Here is a 14,709-nt window from a genome sequence, read left to right on the forward strand (position 1 = left end):
GGGTCCCCATCCAGGAAGACGGCAGTGACCAGCGCAGCTGAGTTTGCTGGTAATTGCTTTCATACTTCGCTGCCAAGTCATTGTTTGACCGCCTCTGGCTCTCTTCCACCCTTCACGTTGTCGTGCGAAAAGAACCCTTCGAGGAAGTCGGTCAGCTGGCATACGCAGCACGTGGCCAAGCCAATGAACCCTATGCAGTGTGATCAGTTCATCTACCGAGGGTGAATTAATTTTCCTGAATACCATTCGACGAACTTCAGCATTGCTGATCCGGTGTTCCCACCAGACGTTCAACACTTATGTTTCACCACCCTACTGGCCCAGAAAACAGTTACAAACAGTTATTACATACAGATGCAATGCACGAATTTGGCCATTGCCTTCGAAGCTTTGTTCCCATTCCCTTAGTCCCCTAGTCTACAACCAAACAGCGATTTACTCACGTGATCATTTCAAAGAGTGGAGACTCAGAAGGAGCCTAACATTGTGTAGATGCTATTTGTCAGAACTCGGAGGTGATATACGTAATAAATCATATAAAAATGGCGTACATTAATGTACTAATAATCAGTTTGAGTCAGAACTGACTACGCCCGTGCACTCATTGTCTGTGCGAATGTTGACCGACCTATCCGGCTCGGATGCCAGCCCTGTCATAGAACTCCTTTCGTGGACCTATACGCTGAAACCTCTCAGTGAAGCATATGCCACCTCTTCGGAGGTATTGCGGATTTAAATCTGGTGGAAACCATTTACCGTAATTGTCAAGACGAAGCTTTCCTTCCAAATCCTCTGTTGTTCTTCATTCTTAGTTTCATGGCAACTGTCGTTCAAATTGAGTCGGTTTTATACAGCAAAATTAGTTGCCACACAACAGGTATGGTGTTTCTTTACAGTAACTTACACTATGTTCAGTTTGTCACAGCTGGAGCATTTCTGACCTCTGTACCCGGGGGTGGCCAGTTACTGCAACCATCTTTGAATCAGCTCCCGAGCTTTCCTTGAATCTTAGGCTTCGTGAGCCACAGCGCCTTGGTACCAGTTGGATGGAAACACCCAAGAATGCGGTAGTTGTTCCCTAGCTCAAGGGTTGAATTTACGTTGGCTGGCCTCTAGCGACACCCCAATCAGTAAAATTCAGGTGGACAACTTGATGTGACGATCTCTTGTGCGTTTGTTCCCAAGGATGCAGTTGAAAAAAACGACAAGACTTCGCATCCTGTAGGAATACGCGCGCATACAAACGCAAATACTTTCACTTGGATTGACAGCCTGTTACGGGAAGAAATCCTGTTAGGATAAAACAGGCCTGCAACCAATAAGATCAGCCTAGAAAGTGAGTAGTACTCACTTGGTTATTTCCTCATCGTTTTTTAGTCGAAAGACATCAATGCAGCAGCACCCACCAACAAACTGAAAAGCAGGATTGGATGAAAAAAAATATCGAGAAAAATTCTCAAAGATTTGGCGACCCAATGCCTTTCTTAACGGTTTTTTTTGTCTCGGAACTGTTTTCCGTGTTCTCACAAAGGAAACTACTCACAAAGTTGCTGAAAACTCTTCGACAGCCCACGACCGGTTTCGCCCTTCTTGGGGCCCATCAGGTAGGCGCAGTCCCCGAGTTTCTGTCAACCTTATGTTCTACTTAAACCAAAATTGGACTGTTTTCGAGAAATACACTCATTTGCAAATCAATCTGATTTGTCTGACTGCCCCTTATCCTTTGGGGACTTTCAACCTTGGGTCAATGAGGGTGGCCGAGTGGCTAATTCTTCTGCATGTGATACGTGGAGACAACTTTTCGCATGGGACTATGTACAGCTAAACAAACGGACGGTCTACGTCAGTGTCTGATCGTATTTAACCCATAGATGTAAACTAACAAAGGACCAAAACAAGTTACGAAGTACAAAACTTAGCGTATTCTGATGCTGTCAATGTGAAGCGATATAATCGGTCGTTACTGACATTCTAATTTAAAGGAGCCCCGTTATGCAGTTCATCTCTTCAAGTTCACTTCAAGCTTACTGTGTTTTATTCGAACGAGTAGACCACAATCAACTTTTTGATGGACATATACTCAGTGCGCTTGACCCAATCTGCTCCATACGTGCTGACTGTTACATATTTTCGTCAGCGACTTCGTCCAGTCAGCTGAAAAGCCGTGAAACACTGTACACGAAACTCAGAAAGTTTCGAACTCGCGATTCCCAGGCCAATGGTTGAACACTCAACCGTTCGGCTGCGATTGGCTGATCCGCAAGTGATCACCTCTCACTTAGACAAGACATCGCTCCATTCGATAGCAGGTCACGTGGTCACATATCGACTGGCTCCACGAGTAACCACTTCTCGGGAGTTCCACTCATCTTGTGAAATTATGCTTCCCCTGTCCCGCTGATTGATGATGATGATGATGAGCTTTGAAGAATCAATAATCCACAGTGTTGCCATACACACTTGTGATGCAGAATGAAAATGCCCACAAGCACAACAAATTTACATCTCCGCTAATTTTTCCGTATCCATTATCATCGCCTTTCGTAAATTTCGCTCGGCATGAAGATACTATTTCACTGGTTAGAGCTTCAACAATTACTGCGTTTCATTGTGGAGCATCACACGTTAGAACCGACACAGTATGAATCACTCTACCGGAAGGTAAAACGTAAACAATAGTGACCTTGGCACAAAATTTGTTTCTTCTCACGACAGCTCAGACAAAGTGCATCGGAAGCAAGTTTGTTTGGCAAGGGTCTTTTCTGAACTTCTTTGTAACCAGCAACTATTTATTAATCAACATTTCTGTTTCATTCACGCAGCCCACTGTGGTAAAATTGATTTTTCTATTGATCGCCAGCGGACTCGATCAGATGTGGACAAAAGAAAACGGGTTAGTTTGACTGCAAAACTTTCGCAGTCGTAGACGGAATGCCATTATGGGCTGTTCAATGGGTCACTCGGGTATCACGGCAAACATTCCTTATATAATGGTCCATGCCCGATCATTCTCTCGGTAAAGGTGACTTTTTTCAGGTTTTTATCGATGCAAAACACATGTTACACAGGCAACCGAGTGAAATGCCAATGCGAATTTCCAGCGAGTAGCTGACAAAATCATTGTGCATATAGTGTGTTTATGTGGGTAGGTGAGGAGGCATCGACTTTGGGGAGGTGTTCTGTATGGCTGCTCAAGCCACATACTACTTACTCACATACACTGGACTCAATCGGACGGAATGAGTGTCATGTAGGTAGCTGCAGGAAGCAGATGATCCGTGAATCGTCGCGGGATTTGTAGGGTTTACTTCTACACTGCTCTCGGTTGAACAGTTCTTTTCTTGCCCTGGTACAATTATTCTCGAGATCTCACAGCAAACCGAGGTGGGGGAACAATGAACTCGAGTTTCACTCTTATTAGCGTTTATAAGCAGTGTATATCCTCCCCAAAGGTTTAACTTCGGGTCATCTTACATGCGAGGTCAGTGTGCTTTCAGCGCACTCCGGAAGCACTTGAATTTTCACCTTTCGAGACATCGGGCAAACCGATTACATTGCTTAAGCGTGAACACATTCGCGTGCTCACCCGGCAAACGAGCTAACTTGGTGTTAACAGGTGAGTCAGCTGATTTTCAACTGAATCGTTTGTTTCCGATAACTTATCACCAAGCATGTCGCCCAAAGAAGGGTGTTCAAGGCTTTGAAGCATTTATTTGACCCAACGAGTACTTCTACAGTCTTACTGAAGAACCTTTGGCAATCCAATGCTAGGAAGACCTCAGGTAGAGATTTTCTCAGAGGCTCTGTCTGCCTCAGTTCCCACTGGAACACGAATTACCAGGTGTAGAACATAAGGTTGACGGAAACTGGGGGACTGCACCTACCTTTTGAGCCAGAACTGGAAGGGCGAAACCGGTCGTGGGCTGTAGACGCATTTTCAGCAACCTTGTGAGTAGTTTCCTTTAAGAAGTGGAACTACTCTACTAGCCTCAAACAGCTATTGTCGTCCAATATCCAGGACTCATTGTTAGGGGCTGTGAATGAATCTTCCGCTGTTCTTCTGTCTACACCTATAGCCCACAAAAGAGACTTGCCAATGAAGCGGTACTGTGTGCTAGTGATGAACTACTTTTCACTGTGACAGCGATCCTCTTTGATTCAGAGAAATGTACCCATAGACTACTTTTTTCCGGGCTCATACATAGCACTACTGATTCCCATTTAAGTAGACTGCCCACATGTGAATAATGCTCTGTAACTTGGGGCTGAGAAGTGGTTCCGCGTTCTTAGAAGCCAGCCCCGTTCCCGAACCAGATCGCAGTAAGAGAATGCTTATCCAGAGGCAAACATGTGAGGTCGCATGTGTGCTTTTAGCAAGCGCCAGTCTAGTGGAAGCAAACAAATTACTCTTACCAGGTACGGTACCAAGGTTCCGACTTTACTTATAGTGGGGATCGTTTTACCCCATGTTATGCATTGGTGCCGGTACCCTCGAGCACCAGCGCGCGTCCGCTTTGTACAGTAAGTCCCCTAGGGATTGCTCAACGTTGGCTTGTCCAGCAAGGTTCGTTGAACCCTATGGTTTCTGACATAAATCCATTTCGCCGTATTCTCAACTATACAATAGTTGGAAGGCTTGGGTTGACAGAGCCGGATAGTACCGTATTCGTTGTTCCTTCGTTACCTCCAGGCATGATACAATAACCGAATTTATTTTGCTAAATTATCCGGAAGCGAAAATTTAATCAAACGTATAAAAATTCAGAAAGAATTTGAAATGAAACTTTACACGCAGTTCTGATCGGATGCTTTTAATCGTCAAATCACTTTGGTCATCTACCGTTTTTGTGTTCAGATATTTGGACCCATGTTTTCTACATCGACGCCCCAAGATTGTTTGACGGTCTGAATCTCTGAGCATTTGGACGGAATTCGAAATATAAATTGATTAGAATTTTGTGGCCAAAACGTGCTCAACACTCGGGGTTCTAACGCTCATGTCTGGGCAATTTGTAATACGTTTCGTCTCTTTTTCGGGCCGGTATCGAAGAACAAAGGGCCCGGACCACTCCGCTAGGAACTAGGAGCTCCGCGCGCGTGAATTTCAGAGAAAGCGAATCCCTCGGCAGCGGACTACGGTACACGAAGTAATCATCACAGAACAATGTTTGGAAAGTAGAAATGAAGTAGGTATCTGAACAGAGATATGAGGGGTGGCCGCCTTCACCTGTGCAAACGCTTTTCACACGTCGTTCCACAATCCTTCGTGGATATTTACAAACAAACAACGAGTGGGCAGTAGTGTGTTCCGACAATTCGCCGACCGAACAACTTTCTAGTCAAACTTGAAACGTCCTGTCTGTGTGACATTTCATTACTTCAATCTTTTCGAGTGACCTAGAAAAAGGGGGAGGGTTAGGCATGCGAAACCTACCGCGATGAAGATTTGTTTATGGAAGCGAGCATCTCTTAGAGTTTACGTCTGTCCACGATTCTGCTGTTCGACCGGAACGCTTCACGGTACTTCCAATATCACCGGTGGCCCCCTCCCTTGATGTGCTGTCGTTGAATACACAGTATAAAAGTGAAGTCTATGCACCCCACGTCTCTTGCTGTTCACATGACGTGACACTGTGATATCGTTCTCATTTTTAAGGTCGACGCTGTGAATTTGTCGATCCATGCATAGCGGAACCGTGCGAACATGGAGCTCGGTGTCAGGTTGATATCTTGGGGCGTTTCACCTGTCACTGTTCGCCTTGGTATCATGGTCTACGGTGCGAAATGGTGAGTGAGCAGTGTTCGCTGACTATAAGTACCAGCTCAGTTTGATTTCGTTGTCGAGGTGTTAGGGTATTGTTTATGCTGATCTTGCAACTACGTAACTGACAGGTAGCATTTTGTCTCGTTTCAGTTGGTGTGAAACTTTCGCAGACTGGGTGATGGATTTTTTGTGAGCGTTCTTTCGATTGGTCTAATTGCATGAGTTCACTGCTGTGAGTGTTGATCATAGATCGATCAGATCACTAATTATTTTTCAAGGCTTGCTCGTTTATGTGAACAAATGAGTTTGACCCGGAAAAGTGACTAATACTCAACCACGAAACGTCTGATATGGTTAACAAGCACTGATTGTAGTGGAATGTTTTCATGGCAAATATCTGGTTTTTCAAAAACATGTCTGCGAAAGAGCTTTCATCACGAGATGACTCTCTGGCGAAACTCATAGGCTGTGATGGACATATGTTTACCCTCAAAAATACTGTTTTCATGCGGCGGAATTCAGAAGACTTTGAAAGACCACATGAGATTTCATCCTACAATGAATTGTCATTCAGCGCTGTGACCATCTTGTCTCTGTTGAGAAGCATTGGCAGTTCACGAATGTTCGAGAACATTCGAACCTGCAATCCTTGGGGTGGTAGTTGGGCACCACGCCATTCTGTCGCGACTGGCTGATGGTGAGTGTGATTGACTAACCTCCCTTCACTTCAGATGATCCGGGGTTTACTGGCGTCTCGCGTGACAGATGGAAGACCCAGGAGACTTGTGGAAGTTCCCCGTTCGTAATCGGGATTCAGTGTAGTTCCGTAGGTATAGGTATGTAAGTTCTTCAAAAGTGACTAATACTCAACCACGAAACGTCTGATATGGTTAACAAGCACTGATTGTAGTGGAATGTTTTCATGGCAAATATCTGGTTTTTCAAAAACATGTCTGCGAAAGAGCTTTCATCACGAGATGACTCTCTGGCGAAACTCATAGGCTGTGATGGACATATGTTTACCCTCAAAAATACTGTTTTCATGCGGCGGAATTCAGAAGACTTTGAAAGACCACATGAGATTTCATCCTACAATGAATTGTCATTCAGCGCTGTGACCATCTTGTCTCTGTTGAGAAGCATTGGCAGTTCACGAATGTTCGAGAACATTCGAACCTGCAATCCTCGGGGTGGTAGTTGGGCACCACGCCATTCTGTCGCGACTGGCTGATGGTGAGTGTGATTGACTAACCTCCCTTCACTTCAGATGATCCGGGGTTTACTGGCGTCTCGCGTGACAGATGGAAGACCCAGGAGACTTGTGGAAGTTCCCCGTTCGTAATCGGGATTCAGTGTAGTTCCGTAGGTATAGGTGTGTAAGTTCTTCGTATCTTTTCCAGATAAGCCCCGCCAAAAATTTAACCCCCGCCACCCAAAAAAGATGACACGAAATCTGTACTTTTAGACTTTATTGAAGAGGGTGAAATTGGGACATGTCATTGAGAATTCGCATGAAAAGGTCTGTTTTTCGTTACCTTTGCCTCCAAGCGAACCCACAAAAGTAGCTGTCCACTGAAGATCGGTGTGTGCCGCATTGGCGTCCATTCTGCATCTTGCAGACGTGCCAAACAGATTCGATGGTCGTTGGATCCACAGATTTTCCGGTGTGATTAACCGTTTCACGAGTATAATCCGAAAATCCACTGCAGGGGAAGGACTCGCCTTGCGTGGTTTTACGGCGATATATTAGCGTTTCATCGATCTCGACGTGTAGACCTGGGTCGCCGATAACTGTTGGAGTCTGCAAAAGCCGCTAGCGGCAAACTTCGCGAAGAAAGTTCGTCCAGTCAGCAGCGGTCGCGTGGTTAATAGATAATTTTTGGATCAGCAATAAATGAATAGAATTACTGTCCTAAACTCCATTCTAGACCGCTCCAGCCAAGTTCCCTTTCGAAGACCGATTTCTTGCCGACACTGTGAGGCATTACACATCCACCCGTCAGAGGTTTTACGTCCGAACGGAGATGTTTGCACAAAATGAGACTAGATGCGGATAGGGAATTGTGTTTTCATCAAAAATAGGTCAAGGTTTTTTGCGTACATTAAATTGGAGCTGGCAAAAAGTAAGGCGGGGCTTAACTTTTCGCACATGCACTTTTCGCATTAGTGGCGGGGCTTATCTGCAGTACATCCGTTTCTTCTACCACTTGAGTTCACTTTTTGGAAGCACTACTCAAATTCTAGTTCCGAAGCTTCCTGCAGGTAGATTTATCTGAAAATCCGGGATCACTAAGGATTTTATCCTTCACTAACACGCTGTGCAAAGCGTTGAAACTTTTATCGTGGGTCCTCAAGATCATTCGCCGAGGCTTCTCTGTGAACCCGAACTACTACAGAGCTCCCAGATCAGAATGTCTGTTTGTTTTCACTCTTTGGAAACGCCAGTCTTCAGCGGACCCTATTAGCTTGGCTCCAAATGTCTCTGCTGACTATGCTGAGACTTGAGTGTGGTCCCTTCATTCATACGACTGCAGGTGTGTTATGTCTTGATGGACGATCGTGCAACTCTGTATCGGTCTCTTGGCTTCCTGCTCCGCCCACAATGGTATATCAAAAGGCACGGTAGCTCTACACAGCCCTTTTACGGAGACAAAAGCAAAATTATTACAACTGTATTTATAGGGTAGTCACAGAGTGTTACACAAGGTCGTGCCAGAATCTCCCTAAGGGGGGCAGAGGCGTCGAGTCACAGGCGCTTGACTCGGATTGGCTGGCATTCTGACCAATCAGGGCATGTACTCGTTTGGCCCGTGTCCTGCACGTGACACATCCGTCCAAATGATGTGATGTTTAGTGAAAAGTGAATAGTGACATACGTGTATTCCATCACGCACTCGTATTTTCCTGGAGATTATCACAGAAAAGACCGATACAGATTCCGTATAAACCGATATCTCTCCTCTCACGGCTCTAATACCTTCTGGAATTCATGTGCAAAACAACGATAAAGTTAAAACGGTATCCAGAGATTTTCAGTTGACTACTTATGAAAAAAAATTTCCATATCAGCATGCACGTTGAGGGGGAAGTTTTGGTATCTAAAACTCAGTACCTGGATCCAAACATGAAGCCATCAACTGACTCGTCTTCTGATTGGCTAACCAAATTGCTCGATACTGAGTGTCCTCTGTGGACAGATTCCCGTTAGAATAAGTTGCTGGTTGTCTGAGTTATCGTGAAGAGTTGCCCTCAGGGATTTACCATAGTCTAAATTGCCATCCAATACAAGTTGGAAGTGATCAACATTTTGGAATGGCCCAATACCAACCAATCAGGACCAACCGTTTGACCTTCTACTCGGCTGGCCAATCACGTGTCTCCTTTTAATGGCGACGTTCATGTTCCCAGTTTCCCTTCCATGATTCGCTTAATTTTCACAAACTAAAAAAGCGAGGCAAGTTGTTGATTTTTACCATGCCCTGTTTTAATTCACGTTTACAAGTCTTTTATGTATGGTTTCTTGAAGGCAAGTGTCTTTTCTTCTGAAGGAACAAAATCCATGCTATCCAGAAAATCCGTGCGTCGGACCAGGCGCAATTTGTTCCGTTGTGCGATCAGAACGAATGGTAAACGGTGTTCTCAGCCCGCTTGTTATTGATTTCAATTGTACCTGTGGACCCGGATACCACGGGCGCTACTGTGATGTCAAGGCAGATTTGTGTGAACCAAATGTTTGTCAGAATGGAGGCAAATGCATCGATCGAGGCACCAGTCCGATGTGCATCTGTCCTGCAGGTACGTTTCCCGCAAATGATCGGTTCTATCATATCATTTTTAAAAACTCCTCTTTGTTTTCTTTGTTCATCCTCTCGGCATCCACCAGAAAATGGTAATTGGTGAAAGGAAGAAGGCCTTCGCTGCGGAGTTATTTATTAGGAAATGCCAACTGACCGGTTACAGACCATTGAACAGGAAAGCAAAACTCTAATTTTCATCTTATTTACAAAAACTGGACATCTATCTTCTCCTGAACGCGTCTTCTTGAGCTTTCCTGGAGATTCATTGACTCCAATCTTTCCTCGCTCAAATCCAAGCAAATGTTACAAAGTGGCTCCACGAATTCCGCAACAGATCTCCTCTTTTCGAAAGACGCATAGCGAAATTCCACGAACAACGCAAACTACTCGCGTGCCTCCCCATCAGCAGTATCACCGTTACACTGGTAGTGTGAGATTTAGGAACTTTCGGTGGGGAATTTATCCTGCAAGTGGAGCCAATCCATGCTGAAAAAACTAGAAGCAATGTACAGATGGTTCATCCTTATTGGAAATTATCAGCAATGCGCATGTCACGAAACTCCATGGAGTCTCGAACCCATGGTTCATCCGATAGGTGTGACTTCCATCTGAGAAGTCATTTGGGGATCCAGTCAACACACGTGACCATGTGACGTGGACTCAGCGGTCGAAGGCACGGTGTGGGCTAACCACAATGCTGATCAGGCGCCTGTGTCCGAATGGTTGAGTATTCAAACGGCTAGCGGAGAGGTCGCGGGTCCAAGACTACTTGGGATTTAGTGGAATATGCACTATTGATGATTCCGAGTAAAGATGAAACAGCTGTACAGTGCTTCTCAAGGGATATTGATTTCTTTTACAGGAAGAAATCACCAATAAACTGCTACTGTTCCATAAATTTCAAACAAAGGTTTGAAGAGAAGACTGATGGTGTATGTTATCGAGGACAGATGGCGCTCTCCGTCACAATTCCACGCAGTCTAACCACCGCTCACGTGCTGCATTACCTCAGTACATTCAAGGCTCTACTCTACGGTCGAGTGAAGAGGTGTACCGGTTCATAGGAGCGTCTGGACATCTCGAAAGTGTGTGGCATGCAGGCCGAATACCATGCCGCTCACCTGAAGCATCATTTCTCATGAATAAACTCCTCGGATGCTCAAAGATTTTTTACAATGGTGATCTGTCTCTGGCCTTCTTACACTTACGGGGAAGTTTTCTGACATAGATGCCGTAAGTATTCCCGACCCGGCAATCAATTAAAAAAGGGACGTGCATTTCTCATTAACGTGTATGAATACTGGACTATATTCAATCTATTGAGTGATTAACTCAATGGATACTTAATACTTCCTTAAGCAAAGCACAGCTATAACCGTCTGACAGTTTGCCTGACTTTTACGAACCTCAAGGCTTGATGAAATGACCCTTATTGCTAGTGAAAACAGACAGATTACCCGAACTTTTTTCAAGGACAAGCCGTCAAATTCGTTCGGGACCTTGAAACACGAGAGTTTGACTCATTGGTTCCGCCACGTTAAGAACTGGTGAGTCTCGTTCATACCATCCTTGCCCATCAATCCCTTGAGATGTTCTCACTTATCAATCCAGTGGCTTAGTCGTACAGAGGGGGAGAAGCAGTAACCTTGAGTTTCACTTCTTCTAAAGCTGATCAGCAGTGAACATCCTTGGGTGTGTCGAAGCTTCAAGCCCTGACATTTGGCATGCAAGGTGAGCGTGTTACCACACTCTGGACACATCTGAATTACTACGTTCGAACAGGCGAAATTGTTCACGCTTGTACGTTGTACTTGATTTGCCCGACGCTCCGAACAACTTTCCAGTAGTTCTCCTGCAAGTGTTGGTCGATCAACTGGTTGAGTGGTGAAAAAAGCTGAAACCACGTGTATTCGGTGGAATTAAAATGCAAAAAATCAAAACCAACTCAGTCTGCGCGTTAGGTTAGCAGCTAGAATTCTACAGTGCCATTAATTTTTGGAAAGACCTATGTAGCAGTGTTTTTGCCAATATCTACACATTTTTAGACAATATCTACTCTTCGACAGTTGGACTGTGAGGATGGCGTACCTGTTTACGTGAGAACAAAGGGGGGGTTGGTTAAAGTGTTAAGCATGATGATGACGGTCGTCCGAGAAATTATCTGATTAAAAACTTGATATCTTAGAACTCTCACTATTTCCTTGTAGTTAGAATTCCTCGTCCAAACGGTCGTTTAATGACTGAGTGAGACGGTGTCAGTAAGTTGCTAAACTTTGGTAACAAAAAAGTTTTTGTCATGGCTACTGTCAAACGGCGCTGCCAGTTGGTCGTCAAAAATGCCACCAGAGATTGGCTACTGTCAAACGGCGCTGCCAGTTGGCCATCAAAAATGGCACCAGAGACCTTGATCTTTATGCGCGCACACACACATGCCCACGCGTGCTAACACACGCCATACGGGTCACGCAGCGAACTAGCCAATCACGTTTGGGAGCGTTTACCGATTCGTCAGTTTGGTATTGATCGCTTGGTCTATGATTATTCGGCATCTAACCAGTCAGTGTACAACTACTGGATGGTTCACTAACTGGTGATCTCCTTACCCATGCGCGATGATTTGCTGCCCTATATGCCGTGCTCCTTCACGAAATGCATTGCGGCCAAACACGCCACAGTTTCCGTATCGTTTTCCACCCAGCTGTCGCAAATATCGTCTTTGAAGTACATTCTGACCTCATGGGCGCTAATCCTGAACTTATGTAGAAGAATCTGTCCCCAGGCATTCTGATCATGAACTATTCTAGCTGTCGCCACTCATGTCTGCTACGTTTACCAGTCCAGCGCAATAGTACAGAGAAAGCGAGTCCCAAATTCGATTACAATGGAATCGATCGCGGAGATTCCATTTTGTCCTCACATATCAAACACCCAAGCCACCAAGCCACTCACGCAGTACTGGCAAGCAGACAAGAGTTGATATTCCGAACCAAAGAAGAGGCTGGACAAGAAGAACTTTAGTCCAACGGGCTCAAACCAGATGAAATGTTGCAACCGATTTTGTTGCTACAGTAAATTGCTATCAACTTTTTTTGGAGACGTAATGGGCGATACCGACGAGCCTGGCTCCTGACAACTGAGTTGTGCCCCTCTTGCTGGCCACAATGCCCGTGACCTCAGCCTCAACACTACTGAGATACTTTGCCAGAACCGCTCGACTGAACAGCGCTATGCAGGTAGAGACATGGCAACTGTCATGAATGGTCGCCACTCTTGTGAATCACTGAAAGGACACTGAATGGCAGATGAAACACAGTGGGGTGATGACGTAAACCAAACTTGGCTAACCAGTTGTGTTACCTTATCGTGCGTTCGTGTACCTCTTGCTGACAGCACGTTGTTACGTCACAAACAAAAAAGAATGAAGAGAAACCCAAATGTTTTCGTTTTGTACTTTTGTCTACCTTGTTAGAGAGATGTCCTCAGGGGCGGACAAAAATGGTATCTTTTTCGAAGTGTCTCTCCTGGAAGAGAACTCATCACTGAACTTGACTTTAAGGGGTCAGCAGAAATTGACTTCTGCTCAGAGTTAACCTGAACTCATGTTTTGTAATAGAAGACACAGTTTCTACACCATTCCAAATCCCTTGATTCTGAGGTACTCAGAGTGAATTAAATTACACTCACTTACGGCGTTTAGATGGCGAATTTTTGAAACCAGTCATGTGTCAAGTAGTGCCTTGAGGAAGTCTGGCCACAAGACAACTGGTGCATACGGTGGTCACTAACTGCTCGCTGGTCCCAGATTTCAAACCATGTGCGTCACACTCTACACCAAAGATGTTTTTGGGGTTAACCGTGAACATCATGATTTATAGCTTGAGGAATAAGATATTGCAGATTAGCGAGCCTGAACCAGGCGTTACTAGGCATCGGAGAATACTATTGGAATGGCACACGATGCAAGAAGCTTCAGAATTCATATTGTGTCTTTATGTAGATTCCATTTCCAGCACAGGGAGGAACAATCACCTATCAGGTTTCTTGTGCGCCTCGAACCGATTGAGTAGTCATCGTATCCGGAAAAGTTTGGTAACAGTCGGTGGACCGATTGCTGAGCAACGTTTCGCTTTTGACACTAGAGCTTCATCAGGCCAAGTGTGACTAGGTTACGAGGTTGGTTGAGCTTTGAGGCGGAAGGAGAACCAAGCAACCAGCCAAGTCAAGCTAAGTCTGTGCTAGGTGTCGGGTTAGGGTCGGTCACCAAGTGTTTAACTGACGGGGAAATCTATATGGATTTGAGTCCAGCCTAGGGTCTAGTGCTCCTGGTTCACGTGAACATCGTTTGCACTTTTCGTCTGTCTGTGTGGATTAGCTAGTGCTACGATAGTTGTATGGGGAAGAGGGATTATGTGACCTTTGGTCGGGTTCGGATTTCCACTCCCTGTTTTGACTAATGATTCTACGCGCACTGACAACCACACGGTTAGAATGCGACAATTTCAGTTACATTTTGTCGCTGATAACTCATTGTGAGGAACCTCCATGCCCACCTGTTAGCCGATTTCTCCTCAATCTGTTTCGACGGACAAGCAAAGAGTCCTTGTTCTCCAACAAACATGTCTACCAATGAAATCACATCGTGAATCTCGACTTCGACCCGCGTCAAGGCTTGCTTTATCGTGTCAAAATGTGACAAGGTCTCAAATCTGGGATCTTTTCCAGATAAGCATCGCCAAAAAAATTAACCCCCGCCACCCAAAAGCGATTCGAAAAAAGTGGATGTGAAATTTGTACTTTTAGGTTTTATTGAAGAGGGTGAAATTGAGACGTGTCATTAATAATTTCGGTACCTTTGCCTCCAAACGAACTCACAAAACTAGCTGTCCACTGAAGATTGGTGTGTGCCACATTGGCGTTTATTCTGCATCTTGTAGACTTACCAAAGCGATTCGATGGTTTGTGTGTGAGCTCCAGTCGTTGGATCCACAAGTTTTTCGGTATGATTAACCGTTTCATGAGTATGATTCATGTCAATCATCGTTTCAATTCCTTGGTATGATGCCCACATATCGGAGATGATGATTGAGCCGGGAGCGATGCAGGCCCGGATTGTGTTCAGGCCGCAGTTCGATCTGACACTGCATACAG

At 45.1% G+C, this 14,709-nt stretch overlaps 1 protein-coding gene across 1 annotated transcript in view; it reads left to right on the forward strand.

Annotated features, from left to right (window-relative positions):
- Positions 1–5,659: 5,659 nt before the first annotated feature.
- Positions 5,660–14,709, forward strand: part of T265_14301 (hypothetical protein) — a gene marked incomplete at both ends in the record, with an annotated part of 39,993 nt that continues 30,943 nt past the window's right edge. The window contains 2 exons of the mRNA XM_009173028.1: positions 5,660–5,787; positions 9,313–9,559. Of these exons, the coding sequence (XP_009171292.1) occupies positions 5,662–5,787; positions 9,313–9,559 (373 nt within the window). The remainder of the gene's footprint in view (positions 5,788–9,312; positions 9,560–14,709) is intronic.

Source organism: Opisthorchis viverrini, assembly GCF_000715545.1.
Source record: "Opisthorchis viverrini unplaced genomic scaffold opera_v5_171, whole genome shotgun sequence".
Classification (NCBI taxonomy): Eukaryota; Metazoa; Platyhelminthes; class Trematoda; order Opisthorchiida; family Opisthorchiidae; genus Opisthorchis; species Opisthorchis viverrini.